Raw genomic sequence first — 19,737 nt, forward strand, 5'->3', positions numbered from 1 at the left:
TAGCTTTATCTATGTGCAGCAAGTAAAGAGAAGCTACTTATTAACCTAAATGAAAAACTGATCTCAGCAGTCATCACTGTACCTTAACTGAGAGTAAGGCAAAAGCATCATTTTCCATATACAATTTTCCAAACCAAACAATGAATATAAGGCACCATATCAGCAGAATGTTAGCAAAATGTCATGTGCTGCACATCAAATTACTCTGGCATCAAGCAGTGATGGCATGAACCAGTACTAAAATCATGAGTACAGCTTCTCTGTTAACTACATAAATTATCTTAAAGACATACCACAGAAGTAAATGGCCATTTCAGGTGCTGCTATTATCAATGGAAATACAGTCAGAAGAAAAGGGTATAAAGCAAGCAGGTCTCTGCCCTTTCTGGCTTTACGAGAGGTCCTGCTTAAAAACCCACTGTTGCTTGTAATCTTGTGTCTGACATATATGCTGACATTTGCTGGTGCCACAGCACTCTGACTGCAGTGGAGATGATGACCGACAGTAACTTACTTCATTTTAGTTTACTCTTTCTCACCATTTGCATATATGATTTTCCGTTACTTTTTTGAGAGAGCACTGGAAAATGCTAATGGCCCATTATAGCTAATGGCTCAAATACATACGTTCTGCAAAAAAACGCATGTATTCAGTGAGGAGGAAACTAAACAGACCTCTTCACATGTGTGAAAAAACTATCTACGTTTATGTTGCTAGAGCAACTAAAGAACAGTGCTAATGGGAGACTCCCAGAAAGCATACTGCCAATCTCAAGTAACAGTAGTCCAGGCAGTTATGAACCGATTTGCCTCCATAAGCAACCTGTAGAAATTTGAACTCTTGAAGAGATTATTTAAATTCTTTTTAATTTAAAATGCTGATGTACATGAATGAATTCAACAAGGAAGACAAGAACAGCTTTATAGCATAGTATCTTAGTGAATCTAATGCAATTCTTTATCCTGGATTAGGCTTTTAATCTCCCTGCTCAGTATGTTCATTTACCTACAATATGATTACCAAAGCCAACAAAGCAAAATTAGAAGGATGGATATATTGCAATGATGGCATAGAGAAAGGTTATGCACAGATAACCCACACTTAATGTATTGAAGAGACCGTGGCTCCTTCTAGTCAGCATTAAAGGATATGAGTCATCTTCCTGATTTACTGTTACCAATGCTTTTTTCTTTTCCCCAGTAGAGAAGAAGTTCCTTCCTACTTATCAGACCTGTGTGTGTAAGAGACTGAGGTTCAAATCTCATCTTTCCCACAGTGGCAGGCAGGTTTCTACATTCTACCCCTCAAGGTAATGCTCCCAGTTGTAGGGGAGCAGAAAACAATCCCTTCTCCCCCTTTCACAAACTATATGAATTAGTAGGCAAGGGAACACCTGCCAGAAAAAGTGAACCAAGAAAAGAAGGCCAATTTTCCATTGTAATTCAGATCTAAGATTAGGGATACTGGAACTTGACTGAGAATGCACTGCAGGCACCGGCAGAAATTCAGGCACTGTGGAAGTTTTACTTTTGAAAGTTTAGGTCCTGTGGGAATTTATATTGCTTGAAGCTGTGCAGAAGATAAGTATATAAATCCTGTGGCTGTGCACCTCCATACAGAAGTTACATACTTCAGCAGGAAACTCAGGTGTAGCTTTCAGCAAGCTATTTTAGTGATGATGTCTTCTCTAATGCTGCTTATGCATTTATGAAAAAGTCATGTATACCTCTGGTAAAATGATGGTATCACTTAAGTGGAAACCTTTGAATTTTCTGTGGGAGTCTAACCCAAGGAATACTTTTTGTATTTAGGTGACTGCTTTGAAGGAGATCTCTTTATAGCTAAGGAAGAAAACCAGAACAGTGCTCAAACAAACAAACAAAACATTCACGTGAATTTATTTGTGCCCGTCTTGCATTTGTCTCTTTATTTTAATTCAGGAGACCTGCACCAAACCTGTGGACATGATTCTGAAGGCCTTAAAGCACCTATCTGAGGTGAAAAGCAAGTCTGTACATGCCAGCATCTGCCTTACTGTAAACTTGATTGATGCATATATTTTACACAGTTTATCTTGCACAGGGATGTATTTTACTGTCAAACTTTTACTGGTTATGCAAAAAGAATGTTGAGTCAGGCATATTAACAAAACAAAACCTTAGTTCATCATGGATAATAAATTCTTCTGTAAAACTTTCTGCATTTAGGCACTCTGAGAAAAAAATAAACTACTCTGAAACTTATCCAATGGATCACAGTCAAACAAAAGTGAGAATCATAACCCAAGTGAGCCAGTAGTTGATATACCGAACTAATGGTAAATAATAAAAGTAACTTATAATTCCTTCTGGTTTTTCTTTCATAGACAAACTAACAAAGATAAACCAACATTAAAAAAAAAAAAAAAAAAAAGAGGAAACATTTTCCATTTCATATGAATTGATTGGGATTGACAGGATGCAAATTTAAAAGCATTAATCAATTTAATCCAGTTTAGTGAAAAACCTGAAACAAATTTTAAGTAATTTTGACTAATGGAAGGAATCATAACTGTTCGCAGATATTCTGTAGTCAGGAAATGAAGCCAAATTGGCCAGCTAGACTGTTCATTGTGAGCTTTTCACTTAGTGTGTTCTGAATGAAAAGAGAGGAAAGTTTTCAACATCTGAATTATATTCTCATACCAAATTGATGCATTAACTTTTGCATTTATCTTTATGGAACCTTTCCGTTTTTATTTAGCAAAATATGACATAGTTTGCTTCACTGAAACTCATTCTGTAACAAAGTCTTTCCTCACAGAAACAATTCAATTTTCAAAATTTAATTCATTTCCAGGCTTTCATTTTTTTTGTATCAAAAAAACCAATTTAAAAATCCATTCTCCTGTCATAATATGCAGCAATTAAGAGTGATAAAAAACTGCAATTGCTACATCAACCTAATAAAGCCAATGCAATAATTCCCTTATGTTTCAATACAATTTGATTTGGCTTTTTACTGAAATAGCTCATTAGTCACCATGCTCCTGGTTTTCATTTCTAGATTGCTTAATGATAGGGAAGGTTACAGAGTTGAGTTTGTGGGTAAACTGGTCAATGACAAGGCATTTCTGACACTCCCACTGCAGCACAGCCAAGTATTTAAGCGTGTAAGTGCCACATTTCTCTGCTGCATCTGAATGCAAAAGGATGGGGGCCTGTTTCAAGGAAATAGAAAGTGCACCACATTTCTGGGTAACCATGACAATGAGACAGCAGGAAGAAGAAATGTTTGCCTAAACAGCATCCAGTCACATAACCTCTGCATAACACTGCTCTGGTTAAACAATATGCCAAAGGGCTAAGAAGGGCTTGCTTAGTGTATGTAGCACAGTAAATAAAATGCCCCAGCCTTAGGTGTAGACATGCAGGGGCCTTTCTGTGTTTTAAAAATGTCTGTGAGATCACCTGGCCTTGGCAAAGTTTTGTTTGTGAACATAAATTAAAATTGCTATATTTAGAGGTATTACCAATGTAAGATCACATTGCTACTAAAACCAATGACATTTTGTCCCAGCTGAGTATCTACTTCCCCCTAACCCCGCTCTTGAGCTTGCTTAAGAAAGTATTGTAAAACAGCAAGTTGGCTAAACAAAACAATAGTCATCTTGCTATTACAAAACATCTGTGGGGTACACAAAGTTAGATGGCACTTTGCTTTACAGAAAGCAACATTTGTGCTGCGTCTCTTGCTCCATACGTCTAGAAACTCACACTTCTCTTCTGCTTTAAAATTCTACTCACTCCGCCATCTGAGTCTAGGGACTGGGTGAGTATGTCACCTGCACAGTTAGACTGTGTCCCTGCGTACAGTACTGTGAGGCTGCATTGCCCAGGGGCACAGGAGTGCCTCAGGGGGCACAGTTTCTTTGTTAAATCCCTGAGGAAGCGATGAAACAGAGAACTCTGATGCCACACAGTCTTGCATTTTACACGTTGCCAGAAGCCTGTAGTCCTTTTCCTTGACCTAATTCACATCTTACAGCACCTCCAAAGCAAACTCTATATTGTTTGAATTTGGAAGCTGGATTTAAACAATCTTCAGAAAATAAACTAGTTTGACTTCACTCCTCTTGAACCCAGAAAGTTTTTCACAAAAGTATCTCCAGCTTTATCAGCTATATATAGGTTGTATTTAATATAATTAAAATGCTAAAGTGATGAATCTTCTCACTGAGGGTAAATTATAGCTGAATGCATGAAATGGGTACTCAGCAGGAAAGAAGTACAGAAACCAACAAGCAGAGGAGCTACAGACTAGAGAATGCCAATATGTGCAAGGTAGGGGATATTAAAAAATGGTTAGGAGGCAATGAGCAGCAAGCATCCTGGGCCACTATATCTTTTAATCCTCTGTCTCCCTTTCTGTTTGTATTAGCTGACTTCTGTAGATGACTCACTAGGCATGTATGGAAATGAACTACGCTGCTTTGCCATGCACAGCACAAAATCAACTCAGAATCAAGCTGGGGTCACTAAATTACAATGGTGGGAGAAATTAAATAGCATGAATTAGAGGGAGGATGTGGAGTTCCTTTTGTTTGGGATGTGTCTGTTTTCCTAGCTGACAAAGGCCTGCATGGTTTGGCTTACTTAGAGACATGGCTAACATCTGATAGGAAGGCTGAAAGGAAAAAAGATTTCTTTCCATCCTGTGCCAATCCAGCTGAGGAAAGACTTGCATTTGAAACTAACTTTAAAGAAGAACTGCAAAATGTTGATGAATCTGTACTTTAGTCACCACTCACACAACTGAAGGCCCCTCTAACTAGGCCACAGAGGTCTGTTCTTAGCACCTTTGCTCTTATTTCACTGCAAGATCATGTAAATTATATGAGAGTATAAGGGAGAAAGAATCAGAGATAAAAGTTTTCAAGCCTTCCTCTTTTATCTCCCAGGAAACTTGAATAATGCTCCCTACAGTAGTCTTCTTACAGGCTACACAGCTACCTGTATGTATTCCACATTAAGACTATATTCACAATAATTTTTCTTCTATTTTATTGACATTTGATATAGACCAGACTGCACGTGCATTAACTAAGGAGTCTGATTCTTTGAACTCCCCTTTCCCATTGAGTCTGTGAAAGAGAACAATGTGCAAAGACCCTGAAGATAGACTCTTTGCATTAGTCAGAACTTGCTTGCCTGCAGCCTCCTTCTCTCATATATTTGGGAAGGACCAGGAGAAATATCAGAACTTCAGTCCCGACTCAGTTTTGTATTCTGCAATTTGAATCCATCCCAGCTTTATGATAAAACTATAGAATTTGAAATATGCTATTGCAAACAAAACCTGGACCCATTAGTTAGGTTTAAAGAGTTACATATTCCTTGAAAAAAATATCCTTTTTTGTGTACATGCTTGTCTTTATACTACACTAAATTGTTAACGAACTTCCACACTACTAAACAAAATATCTGTCAACATTTTGAAATGCAAACTCTTTATCGATATTTATTTCATAAATTTAAAAATTAAAATTGTTTAATTTACCTGACTCCCTAGTTAAGCAAACAAACAAGGAAGGAAGGAAAGTAGCAACAGATTTCTGTAAAATACCAGCATGACAAAAACACACTATCAAGGAAATCAGCTACACGTGAGCTAGAGCTACAAATTACATTATGCCCCCCTTTGAAGTACTCAACAGTTCAGACATTTCTATGAGTCTTATTTAAGCCTCAGCAACTACATAATTTCATCAACTACATAACTTCAAGTACTAGCTGTACTATATCAAATGCCATAGGGAGGAAGATGCCAAAATGGATGAAAAATCGTAGACTTTCCAATAAAAATATTCTTTTTGGTCAACATTATTTGCTAAATATAACCTAAACCTATTAATCATTTTGCTCAAACCACAACTGTTTTTTTTTTTTTTTTGTTAATACATTAATTAACCCTCCAGTTTCTCTCAGCTTTTCTTACATGTCCTTCCTCTTTATTTTCCTGGAATAGATAAAAGATCTATCTCTCTCCCATATTTAAAAACATAACCTCTCTTTAAAATCATGCTTCTATGAAAAACCTCAGTTGGGGATGCTGTGACATTTGATGGACTTGGAAACTCTTCCCCTGGAAGAGAAGATGTGACAGCTGTATGATCCCTGTAGGTGCTTTAATAGGCACTCAACAGATAATCTATTGCTCTTACCACACAGCAGTAATTGTTACAGATAGATCAATGAACAGTAAATAATAAGAAATAATAGTCCAGTCCAACCGAAGAGAGTGAAGAGGAAAATTAAAAATGATAATTTGAGATCATTCTTTGGTTTTCAAAAGAATGCACAGGAAAATGTGTGAACACTGAACTTTCCCACCCCAGAGTATTCCAGACTCTACCTACAAGCAGGAGGAGCAAAGAAAGTTTCTATGTTACTCTGCTAAAATGTTCCCTTTTATGTTCAGAAGATACACATCTCAGAAACCAGTCTTGACTAAGGGCTGCCTGCATTAGGTCCAGAAGCAGCTTCCCTGGTCAGTTTAAGTATATGATTCTTAGCTTGCAGATTTAAATGGGAAGTTGTTTTGGCTTCAGGGAAGGAAAATCTAGTCCAGAAATCTCACAGTGTCATACATTAGAAAAATAATATTAATTTCAGTTAAATGCAAACCATACATTTTACCATCTTTTTTATTGCCCAAAATGTCAATGAAGGTTAAAAAATAAATAACCTGGTTGGTTTGTTCAAGCATGTGAGTGAATTTCACCTTGTTGTTTAAGAAGTAAAAGGATATCGGCAACATCATAAAAATACAGATTCTGTTTCTCATACTTTCTTCTCATAAAAAATGGAAAATGAATAAAAATGTGAAAGTGCTTAGGGCTACAGTATTTGGTTTGAGGATCAGTTGAACATTTCATTTTGTCTGTAGCGCTAATTATAGATTTGATTACTATATAAATATTGTTTCATGTTAGTTCTATGGCCAGACTTCTAAATTTAGAATTCACCTTTCTTTTCCATGTTGTACTTTCAATAATAAACATTATGATCAAGTCTAGGTGTATGTTACAGTATTAAAATGCCTCCTTTTTAAGCACTCGGTGGAGTCACTGTTACTGTTCTGCAATAGCTTAGCTAGTCTGCCTGTAAAAATGAATATTTATTTTCATGTGGTTTGAACTAGAACAACCGATTTTTGATGTGTGCTCACCCATAACTATTAAAATTGTGTGCAATGGCCGTTTAAATGTTTTATTTTCAAATAAACAGGCAAATGGACTGTTATTTCTATAAATAAGCATACTAACAGAATCATGCCCAAGTTTTCAGCCTGGAGCAAGAGGAAACCACACATTTTCTGTTTATTTTTGTGGGTTTTACTATTTTAAGTTACCTCAAGCCCTGAACTAAAGATATTCTGACATTTCTGGTTACTCTGAAGAAAAAAAGTCCCAATAGTTTCTTAGCAAGTTAAGTCAGCTTATTCTTGTCAGTGAGTGACAAGAAAGTATTTTCTGCCACAGTAACATTTGCAGTGTCCTCCTGGATGTCCCTAGTCTCTTCTAATGGAGCTCAAAAGAAATACATAGGAAAATACAAAAAGGGTTGATGGAAGGCCTACTCCTGCATGTATGTATCCAAAACTACTTACATGCATAGTGCCACTAAGTGTGATTCTGCAGGAGTATTTCAGAACTGTCCCTGTCTCTTTAACTGAGAACAGATGTTGAAAGTGGTATCAGATGCTCTTTTCTGTTCACCTTTCCCATGTCCTCAGTTTTAATGCATTCATGAAGGATAAAATACCAAGGTTCTTATGCTTTCTTTGGAACAGTAAAAGCCAAGCATGAACTGAAAAGCTTAGACTATGCACTAATGAATGTTGCTTTGGTTTTCCTTTACAACTAGCTACTTCTAATGTTCTGAAGGGGCAGAAATGGGCAATTATTTGTTTGATTTTTTTTGAGTAATACCTCTGCAGGTTTTGCTTAGCCTCAATTAGTGATCAACAGTTGACAAAGATTTGGTTGAAATTTTTAACCTTGATTTTGAATAGAAAAATTCAGGCATTGTTGCAGGATTGAATTTTTAGAAGTGTATCAGACTATCTTTTGTAACTGAATGTTTTTGCTGCCCAGAGTTACCCATCTAAATCCCTGGCCAGTTAAAAACAGTTTGACCTCAGTACCTCATTTCTTTGCAGTAATAAGACCCTCTAATAAAAAGAGAGAAAAATAATTGAAGTAGGTAAATGCAGGAGAATTAGGGATGAGGAAAGCTAATGATCTCAAATGCAATCACTATCCCAGTAACAGACTTAAGTTAAAAGTATTGATTGAATATCTGAATATTTACATCTTGTACCGAAACCGCTGAAGGCAAATGATGCATTGCAAAGCAAACAGAAGCTGACCTTTGCACGTTTTCCCATCAGGCTGCAGGGTAAATCCAACTGGGCAACTGCATCGTACCCCTGTCGCGGTATCCTTGCAAGTCCGATCACAGCCTCCATTATTGACAGCACATGTTTCTGCAGAATGAAAGAGAAAGAGAGAGAGAGAGGGGGGAGAAAGGGAGTGTAATGAAATGTTCTGGGGGAGGGGAGAGGCATCAACTCTTTGGGGCAATATTACAATATTATGAAAGCAGTCAAAGTTATAAGCAAGCCAACTCAAGCAAGCTCTCAAGGTCATCAGGGCCCACATACTTGTTTTGACTGGTAAATCATTTCCACAAGTCACAATTTCTTTCTTTCCCCAAACTGGTGTTTTTATTTATTATATTTAGTTAGAGCTTTTGAACTGTCTTAGGCGATAGGATGGGTTATTACATATGAAACAAGTTTAAGAAAAAAAAAAGTGATTGCCTTTAAAAGCAGAACCAAACATTCAGTCTGTTTCATATCAGTCAATGTCTAGCCAAGGCTTTTTAAGGTTCATTTTTTTAAAGGATGTTGTAGGCATAATGAACTTTAAAAAGCAGTAGAAAGCAAAGCAGAGTGCTAGACATGGAACCAAGACTTTTAAATCCTTAGTTAAGAAAGAGTTAATGGAAAATGAACTACATATATCACTTTGACAAGAATCTACATGCCCAATCTGTTCTTACTGAACTACAAGCAAAAGGCATCTGGGTTTTGTCCACTTAAAGCTTTTTGCAAATTGAAAGGAGTTTGGAGTGGGTGGGAGGGCATAATTGAGGTCACTGAACCCATTCCAAGCTGTGTCATTGAAATTTCCCAGTGCTTGTAGTATGTAGAAGGGTGGCTGGGCAAACACAGGCAAGGGAAAGCTGCAGTACTTCTTAGCTTTTACAATAGTGGGCAATGGCTATTAGGTACCACCACATTAAAAAAAAATCTTCAACTTCATCACAAAAAAAAAAAAAAAAAAAAAAAGCAAAGAACCCTCCCTCGATGCCATTATTTTCCATGACTTGTGTGAGCACATGCGCACACCTTACACATACATACACACGCATACCCACACACACATCCATAAAATAGATAAAAGGCAAGTGAAACAATTAACTTTGCTTTGATCCGGAGAATAGGCTGGATGCAAGGATGCCAATTTAGCATGTCAGTTTGAACTCTGCATTTATCTGAAAAGTATTTGCTTCAGAGAGTAAGTCCTTTTAATAGTATCTTTTTCAGTTGCTCTGGCTTTGATTAAATTAAAATAGTCTCCCTGCTCCCCCCAAGATACCATTATTCTACTCAGTTCACCTCATTTTGGCTTTCCCTGAAGAGGCTTTGTCACTACTTACTCAGATTTACAGACTCTTATTGCTGAATATTCACAGCCTGTGTCACAATTGTACTCTGCAGACAGGGTCTGACAATACACTATAGGATATGCTAATAAGAAGCTGCCTTAGAACAGTAGATTGATCAAAAATTATTTACACAGAACAGAAAAGGCTTTCTCTTTAAACTGACTGGTACTAAAGCATTTTTATTTTAAAGTAGCCTCTGCTAATACTTTCAGGGTGAACTTAGACTGCCCCTTTGGAGGGATTTCCCCGCTTCTAAGTAAAAAAAAAAAAAAAAAAATTGTTTTTAATTTTGAACAAGCACAGACCTATATATTACTTTTGGACTAAGCTGCTGGTACTGATGACCAAGCTGAAATCAAGGGGTAGGGGGCACACATGCATTAACAGCATGGGACAAAACTTCGCTATCCATATATATTCATTCATGCTCTACTAGATATGTATATATTTATACCATGCATGCTATATAATAACATCGTCTAGAAAAAACTATCAGTATACAAATGAATTTGCACACAACTATCAGAAGGCACAGTTAGTAAGTGGATGCCATGTTTTTGCAACAACTTTCTAAAAATGGAGCTGAGTCTGCACATCTTTATTTTCAGGCAGAGTCGTTGCTTACCTGTGTTCTCCAACAAAATTAATGGGCCATTTTGGTAGGACTTGCAGTACCTGAACCTGTTTCAATTCTGATTTTCACTTACTCCCCTTGGAAGGACTATTTAATAGCTTTAGATGCTGACACTACCCTTCGGTGAATTCTCTGGTAAAATGAAGACATTTCCATTTGTATATGAATGTATGTGCATATCCTCACATGCTAAAGGAAGAAGTTTAGAAGTTTCGGGTCATTTAGAAGTATGTGGGTTTTTTTTCCTCCTTGGGTACAGTTTAATGGTACAATGACTAGCCAGGAGTAAAGAGTTAAAGACTTAAGGTTAAAAACCAGGCAAAAGTGCTAAAGATGTACGTTTGGCATGGCACTGCAAAGAGTAGTAAATCTTAGGTTAGTAGATTAGCTTTGGCATATGAAGAATCCTTTATTGCAGTTCATCACCAAGAGATGAACATGAGTAGCAATACTTCTGTTTTCTGGATGACATCCAGTGAAAATGAATCGACACGTTATTTTTTTTCCCATGGCATGGATGACTGGATCTATAGGGTAAGGGTCATCCAGTGAACAAGAGTTATTTCTAAGTATAAATAGAGGGAATCAAGCCAGCTTTTCTTATTTTCACAGAGATTTAGTAAAACAAACCAAAAAGGATAAATACCCTTCAACTTTCCTAGTGACTCTGACTTTAATACATGATGAACTCAAACAGAATGAAGATCCAAGTGAGCAAGAGGACTTCTGACAGTACCTCCTAACATTTTGGATAATCGGAGAGATGTATTGATGAAATTCCTTAAACTCAAGGTCATGAGAAAAAATTGGTAAAAGAAAGCGAATGTGAATAGCAGAATGTGGGAAAGAGGTATTACAAGCTACATCAAAGTGCTGAGGCCTATATACAACATAAACCAAAGCATGTCACCACTTGTGTTTCTGTTAGAAATGACATCAACCCATTCTTCTCACCCCTGTCGAACTTTAGTATGTATTTGAAATGCAAATACAAGTTTTAGAGCAGAAGCAAATGACTTATTTCCAAGCTATCATGCTGGAGATGCTATACTTATACGGAAGGGAAAGAAGAGATTAGGATTAGATTCACAATGATATTGATCGTACACGTCACTGTTGTTCTGATGTTTTCTCTTATGATGAAGGAGCAGAAAAGAAGTGGAAGATAAAACAGTGATATTTCATCTTCTTCTGAATCACAATAAAGCTCATCATTTGTAACTATTAAGCTTAACTACAATTTTAAATCCTTACTGAATTCTCACCAGAAAATGCAGACAGAAACAGGGATCTAAATAAAAGGAAATCTATTTACATATATAAGGCATTGTGGGACAGCTTATGTTATATTTTCCACTGTCAGGTCCTCATAGTGAAACAGACTCATATATCTGCTCCCTGGATTGATGAACGAGGAGTAATCAAATTCATTACCAACATAATATAACAATATTTTACTAAATTAGCATAATTATTGCTTCAACAATAGACCATTACACTACCAGATATAGGTTGTTCATAAACATCCTAATAAACCAAATATTCTATTAAAAAGTACAAGCTTGCACTGTCAGTCCTCCAGCACTGGGTTAAGGGTGTTTACTAAGTTAGCAGGTGAAGTTATATGGGTATTCAGTCCTTTAATATGTCATTCCCGTGCCTGCAAGGGTTTAACAGAGAGAGATGAGGGCCAGATTCTAGTTCTGCATCTTTTGAACTAAAGCAGAGTCTCTACCAGGAGGTCATAGAGCCTGGTCACTTCCTTCAAAACAGATCTGACATCAGACAGTACTTACTTGGCTATGAATACTATTAAATTCCTGGAACTGAACACATTTATCATGATTTGGGAACATTTCTGAAAACCTACATTTCATTTTTTATGACATATGTAAAATATAAGCACTCAAAATGTAAGCCTCTACTCAAATCTGGTTTTTAGAAGTGGTCAGTTATTTCATAAAGTTATTCAAAATCTACTTTCAATTTTTGTAGTTTCATTTTATCTTTACAGTCAAAAGAACATGATGTGATTTCAAGAGTATTACTGAATATCAGACAAGTCTAGAAATCTTCATTATCTACTTTGAAAGTTTGGGTCAATTTCATCTAAAATTCAAAACAAGGTTTAGAAACTGAGATATGATGCAAAACAAAACAAATTTACATATATTTGTGGACCATGAAGTCGATGTCTGAAGATTACAGAGTAATATATGTCTTAGCGAGGCCACTCTATAGAATCTTTTATAAGTCATGAGGTACGGTTCCCGATGACTGGTGAAGACAGCATTAAGAAGGCAACTTCAGACCAGCAAGCCTCACATCAAAAATCATACTGGAAGCCATTTCCAAGCACATAAAGGACACGAAGATGATTTGAGTATAGTTAAAAATCAGCTTACTAAGGGCAAACCATGCCTGGCTAACAGGATCACCTTCTACAATGACATGACTTGCTCTGTGAATAAAGGGAGAGCTGTGGATGCTGTTTATCTTAAATTTAGCAAGTGCTTTGGCATGATTTTCTGTATCCTTGTGGCCACAGTGATCAAAAAGAGACTGGTTAAGTGGATAACACGGTGAGTGAGTCAGATCACAGGACTGTAGAAGCAACACATTTAAGCTGGAATTTCAACTTGATATAAAGAAAAAAATGTTCACAAGGAGTGTGAACATCAGGTCAAACATCAGAACACGTACCCAGGGAGGCTGTGAAATCTCTGTCTTTGGAGGTATCCAAAACACAGCTGCACATGGCCCAGAACAACCTGGTGTAGCTGGCCTTTCCTTGACCAGGAGATCAGGATGATCTACAGAAGTCCCTTCCAACTTACATGAATCTATGGTTCAAGAAAACTGATTCACCTGTTCTACAGAGATTAAAGCTGAGTATCACTTTTACTTCACATTATTTATTTCTGGTAAAGAGTATTGGAAGGGAAAATGGAGAAGGGCAGGACCATGAACACAACAAGCATCATGTCAAATTCTAGAGCAGAATGCATGTCTGCTCAGTATCCTATTCAAGCACCTCCTGTTTGTATTTCCAATAGGAAATGCTCAAGTTCTGAGAACTGGAGCACAAAAGTAGAGACCTAATTTTTTCCTGTTTCCCACAAGCTGCTGTGTCACCTTTGGCAAATCACTTGGTGCTCACAAGAAATTTTGTGATATATTAGTCTCTTCATGAAAAACAGACACAGTATTTCTTACATCTTTTGAAATTCATTAGCACACATGATCCAGAAGCACTAAATACCATTGTTTTTATCACTACAAATAATACAGAAATTACTACCAGTAGTACCAAAATTAAAAGCCTCAACACTACCCAATCTTAATTTTTGCCATGAGGATATAATATTCCTCTTCAAATGTAACTCTTTGCAGAAAAAAAATCTTAATAGAATGTATTATTTTCCATCCATTCTGAGAGTGCTTCAGATTAGTATAATATGCAACAGGATTCATTTAAGAATGCTTCATCTAACAGATGAAGATGTTTCTGTTTTTTCCTAAACAAGGTTCATCATTTTGAATTGGCTCTACTTATATTCTACATAAAAAATAAATCCTATAAGCTCTGGAACATAGGCAGACACCTGCACATATATGTAAAACTCTTATTTCCCAGTCTCAGTCAACCTGCCAAGGCATTTGGTATGTTGTTCAGTGTGATAAAAATTTGCATAAGACAACACAACTTTCAAATGATTCTCTTACAAGACAAAAAGGTTTAAAAAAACAAAGATGCTGTACACGGCTATAAAGAATGAAGTGGACAAGTAACAAGCATTGATCCATTTTTTAAGACCTAAAACTTTGGGTGGTACACAAGCAGTGGGCAAGTAAGAAGGTAACTGATGAATTCAAATTTCAGAAAGAACTACACTGTAATCCTGCTCCTCACACAAGAAGGCTGAATCAGATGACAGTCACAAAGAACCCTCAGAAAAAGATGTTTAATAGAACTCAGGCGTGTCCTATAACTGTCTAAAAGCACAAGTGCTATTTCACAGACACTGTGCATTGTGCAGGCTACCAAGACACCAGTCAATGTATGAATGTTGCCCCAGAAGTAATGCCTTGTATTTATTTCCATGGAAACTACAACAGATACAAAGAGCACTAACAGATAAAAATAACACTATTTGATAGAGCAAATTCTCTGTTACAAAAAATTATTTTTCAATATAGTCACAACTTTAAGCTATGCATCTTCGCCAAAAATGAACAAGAGCTTGCATGCTATGCCCGTAAATGTCTGCACCAATGGAGGTAACCCATTGTTGCTGTCATCTCTATAAACATTCTGCAAGCATCAATGAATGTCAATGGGTGCCATTTATTCTGCATGGAGGAATGAAATGACACACCTTTGCTTCATATGCACTTCCATGTCAGACACCATTTTGTCACACTGATCCTCTGCTGCCATCTGTCACACAGCAACAAGATGTAATGGAAATTGGTTGGAAGGTTCAGCCTCTACTGCCATACCACCAACATCAAGCTCTAACATTATGGGCCAACATAATAAAGTAGGAGGCATTACTTTCAGTGCGACCCTTGTAGAATACTTCTACCGAGTAGATCAATGCAGTAATATAGTAACAAGAGCAAGACATGACAGAGAAATGCTGTGTGGATTTTTGCATGGGAGAGGATGAACTTAATTACGTGTTATACCCATAGTGTATTAAAAGTGTAAAAGCCTTGTGCTAGTGATCAGAGTCAGTTCCCTTTTTTCATCAGTACGTAGCTCTTTCCCAGAGAGCCTGTCTTCCACACGGCATGAACAGAAGACCAAACCATCTAGCAACAAGGTGTTTCCTTTGGACAGAGAACTGGTTCTCTGATCTTTTCAGTTATCCAGAATGGCAGCTTGCAGTCAGCAGGATCTAAAAAGCCCCGTTTTCAACATCTTGATCACAAAATAATGACTGGAAAGTGTAGTGAACAACTAAATGGAAGGGCTGTTCCCAACAAAGTGTGTATGAACATGCAAACAAGACTTAACAGAAGGTCAAAAGTAGCAGTAGTGAATACAAAAGAAATTATATGTAGTCTGAACCAGGGACAGAACCAGGATATCTGACCCAAACTAGCCAAAGGCACATCCCTCACTATGTGGTGTCATTCTGAACAACAAAATGGAGTTGGCCAGCAGGGTCAGCTGCTGACTGGCTGGGCATCAGTTGGTGGGTGGTGAGCAATTGCACTGTGCATCACTGTTTGTTTGGTGGTGGATTTTTTTTTTTTTTTTAATTTTCTTCCCTTATTAAACCGTCCTTACCTCAACCCATGAGTTCTTGCACTTTTACCTTTTTTTTGATTCTTGCCCCCATCCCACTGTGTGGGAGTGAGTGACTGCCTGTGTAGTGCTGAGCTGCCTGCTGGGTTAAGGCACCACAAGGACATATACTCTTTTCTCACTAGTTAGTAATTAGTAACTGGTTTGAAGGTAATTGCTTGCCACTTGGAGAGATGGGTTTGTGCTGATTCTCAAATTTGAAAGATCACTGAGGTTTTTAATGTCTGAAAGCATAAATCTGGGTAATGTTTGACTTTAAGACACGAGGGATAAGAAGAAGAAACAGCAGTCCTTCAAAACAAAGAATTTTTTTTTTAACTTGCCAAATTTCTGTAAACTGTTGTGGCTGAAATGGTAAGCAATAACTACAGCTGAAAGGAGGACACAAAGGGACGTATTTTCCCAACCTAGTTCCTAATACTGGCCAAATGATAACACTGACCATAGTGCAAGTCAAAGCAGTTCACTGAAAAATTTGGAATTTGCTTGCAGTAGCCTAAAGCTCATTGGGTCAGCAGAAATTGACTGCTCAGGCTATGCTCCCAAGATGTGTACCACATTACAGGATATTATTTTGAGTCATTGTTTATGTCAGCCAAAGAGTAATTCACATGGAGAAGTCCGGAACTGTGAACTTCAAGTAGCTTACCCAGCTTTGTCTGGGCTATTTGCCCAGACAAAGTTATGAGTAATAATATCCAGAACATACTTGTACCTACCTCTACACTTGGACTGAATATTGCATAAGGCTTGAACACAGTATATTAATACTCAAAATTACTGTCTTAAATTCAGGGTTCAGACACATAAACAAGTTAATCTCAATGTGACTGGAAGCTAAATATGACAAACAGAATGGTAGATTTAGGTACTCACTGTTTTAGCCAGTCAAGGAAGTGGTATATGTATTACCTTGAATATATTTTTCTTAACGAGATGTCTGTGAATTAATATTACCTAGTAAGTGGAGGGTCAAAAAGGGTTAACTTACTGGCAGTTTGTTCCTCAGCAGCGCCCTAACTAAAGCTGTTGTAAACAGTCCCTGTGTTTGATCCAAGTGATAACATGCTTACCTATCCTAAAGCACATAAATACAAGTTGACTTGTCCTCATTTAATCCATAGTGAAACACAAACCGACTCTCCAAGCTATGTGTACAAGATCGGAGAACTTGTATATTTGAACAAGTGAGGAAAGATGAAAGATATATGACAGATATGTTTCCAAGAAAGACAAATGCCTGGCAGTCAGTAAGAATGAATGCTGAAAAGCTTAAAAATGCTCATTAATGTTCATCAGCTTGGTAGCTAACATACAAATTGTCATTCTTATCTCATTTGCTTTAAGTCCTGCACTGATTCCCAATTGATTTTGTAGTATGTCTCAACAGAAATGAAATTGCAGAACCAGTTCTAGACAGAGCACAGAGGATGTCAGTTAGTACTGTCTTACATTTTAAATGAATTTATTTTTTAAGTAAAATCTCAAAGGAAACTGACAGGAATTGCGTGATTTTTTAAGAAGGAAAAAAATACACACTTAAGATTTTTTGTTTTGAGAAGGCCTAATCACTCAGCGGGGTGGAACTGGCTCCCTCACTTTCAAGAACACTAAATTCATTTAATTTAAAACAAAAATGTATCTGAAATCAAACGAGCCCGTAACTATAAGCTAAAAGGTATTACCTCTTCTCACACTGAGAAAAGCCCGGCTAAGAGGTAGCCTGTGCTCGTATCTTTTTTCATTCCACGTTGATATCACAGCATAATCTCTACCAAATACATCTGTATGTGAATTCTACGTATACTGGATTTTTGCTTAGCACACTCCTCCACTTAACATTTATGTTACGTAGAGGAATCTTATAGAATCAGCTTTATGACTAATGGCATCAGTGGTATATACAGGTGAACTGCATGGGCATGCGTAACAAAGGCTATCTAACTAGACAAAAAAACACTCAAAATCCCACTCAAATTCTGACCAAAAGTGTACAAATTCTTTAAATCTGAAACTTGGAAGACAATAAAGCTTAACTTGGGAAAGGCAATTTTGGAGGAAAATGCGCTGTTGATGGTATACAGTTGAGCTCGCTTTTAATAAGAGCGTATACACAGTGTGGCTAAGAAGGAAATGAAATAGAGGATACATGCTGCCCTCCATAAAAAGAATTTTACTGCAAGTGGCAGTATGTGAGGTATATGACATGAGATCGGGATAGGAGAGATCCAAAGGAACGACAAGCACAAGGAGAAACTTAAACATGCAACTTGAAATAACTGAATTTTCAGTTAAGTCAGAACTATGTTATTCTCATGCAAATTATGCTCTGTGATGCTGAAAGGATAGAGAAAAAGCATTCAGAAGAGCATAATGAAAGAAACAAATAGCTGTGAACAGAAAGAAGTAGAAACTGAAAGAGCTTCATATTCAGGGAATGAAAAAGGTGAGACAGAAAGGGTAACTTGCAGGATGTGGAATTCTTCACTCCGTTATGCTTGTCTCCTCATTTCCTTGCAATTTCATGATTGGTAGAATTTTATTTGCATGAAAATAGGATGAGAATACTGCACTACCACATTCTGAATTGTGTGAAGACATGACTAGGTGAATCTTGCAGTGAATCACAAATCCTGCAGTTCTCATTTCAGAAAACTTCTATTCATCTTCGGGGGAGCAGTAGAAACTCAGGGACTGTCACTTGACAGATTGGATCAGGTATTTTATAAACACTGGATGGGTCCATTCTGGTCACTTAAAAATAGCACTGTTAATTTTGTTCGTGCCGTCTTTTCTTAATAGGGAAGCTGCATTTAAGAAAAACTGAAATACTCTGAACATTGACAGAGGGCATTGTGTCTTGACCTTGGGCAAATCCTTTCATTTAAAATGGAAAAGCAAAACAATGGAAGATATTGGAAGGAATTCTGGATAAGGTCTGAGACTTTATCATCAGCAAAGAAATGAGGAAAAAGAAAAAAGGATTTTTACAGGAAAAAGCACACCATTCACAAACTCAATGAATAAAAGTGACGATAACTCGGGATGAAAGGATCTGCCGTTGGGAGAGAGAGAATGCATGAATAACCTCAGGGATTCCTTTCCCTATTTTCTGTGATTTCATACAGCAAAGCAGAACTGACAGAAAGAGTTAACTTAAAAGTGGAGTCTTGGTTTCACTGTTAGTAACTCAGTTAGAGATCCTCCTGGCAATATGCCTGTCAATAATATGTTTTAAATGCTTTATTGATTAAAGCACGAGAAGGTTGGGATGCATACAGAGCAGCACATTTGGCTTTCTGACAGCAGCTTTCTGATAGAAAGCATTTCTAAATCAGATAAATGCCATTCAGAGAAATAAAGACATATTTTAAGCAATTTGAAAGAGTCCTAGGAGGCAATACAACAAAGCTAGGAACTTAAGTACATCCTGAAAATGTGTTTCTGTCTTAAAGTAATGCTTGGTAGGCTGTAACTAAGTCAGAAGTTAAATGCTTTGATAGAACACTTGAAAATCAACACTCGTTTGCTTGCCTTCCTGCTCGTCCGATAGAGAATAGAATCATCTGGAAATTATCAATCTGAAAGAGGATCAAAATCAAAAATCAAGGCTATAAAATCCATTATTTCCCTTTGGAACAAAACAGTCTAAGACTTTCAGAAATCTTCTAATTGAAAATCAGAGCTTTTAACAGTTTATGCCGATGGCTTGGTATTTAGTGTGTTAAATGGCATGTTTGAAACCCCATTTTCATTTTCTACTTTCTTATGTTTACTGAAAAGGAATAATCCCACGCCCTTATCAAGCTATCAGTTATTAATACTGGCTCCAAAAACAGAGCAGCTCCACTATATAATACTGAGTTAATGTGACTTTACAGCCAGTTGTGTCCCTTAAACACAAGTGGTAAATCATCGTGAAAGGGTCTTCAGTATCAGTTTCTTACAGTCCAAACAAATGTTCTAATCAGAATACTGCATGCACTTTGCCTTCCTATCTCTGAAAATC

General features: G+C 37.1%; 1 protein-coding gene across 4 annotated transcripts in view; it reads right to left on the reverse strand.

Moving 5' to 3' along the window:
• SCUBE1 (signal peptide, CUB domain and EGF like domain containing 1) overlaps nucleotides 1–19,737 on the reverse strand; it is a 212,517-nt gene that overhangs the window by 67,009 nt on the left and 125,771 nt on the right. For all 4 annotated transcript variants that reach the window (XM_021392557.1, XM_021392555.1, XM_021392550.1 and 1 more), the window contains one exon: nucleotides 8,414–8,530. In XM_021392557.1, the coding sequence (XP_021248232.1) occupies nucleotides 8,414–8,530 (117 nt within the window). The remainder of the gene's footprint in view (nucleotides 1–8,413; nucleotides 8,531–19,737) is intronic.

Source organism: Numida meleagris, chromosome 1 (assembly GCF_002078875.1).
Source record: "Numida meleagris isolate 19003 breed g44 Domestic line chromosome 1, NumMel1.0, whole genome shotgun sequence".
Lineage (NCBI taxonomy): Eukaryota > Metazoa > Chordata > Aves > Galliformes > Numididae > Numida > Numida meleagris.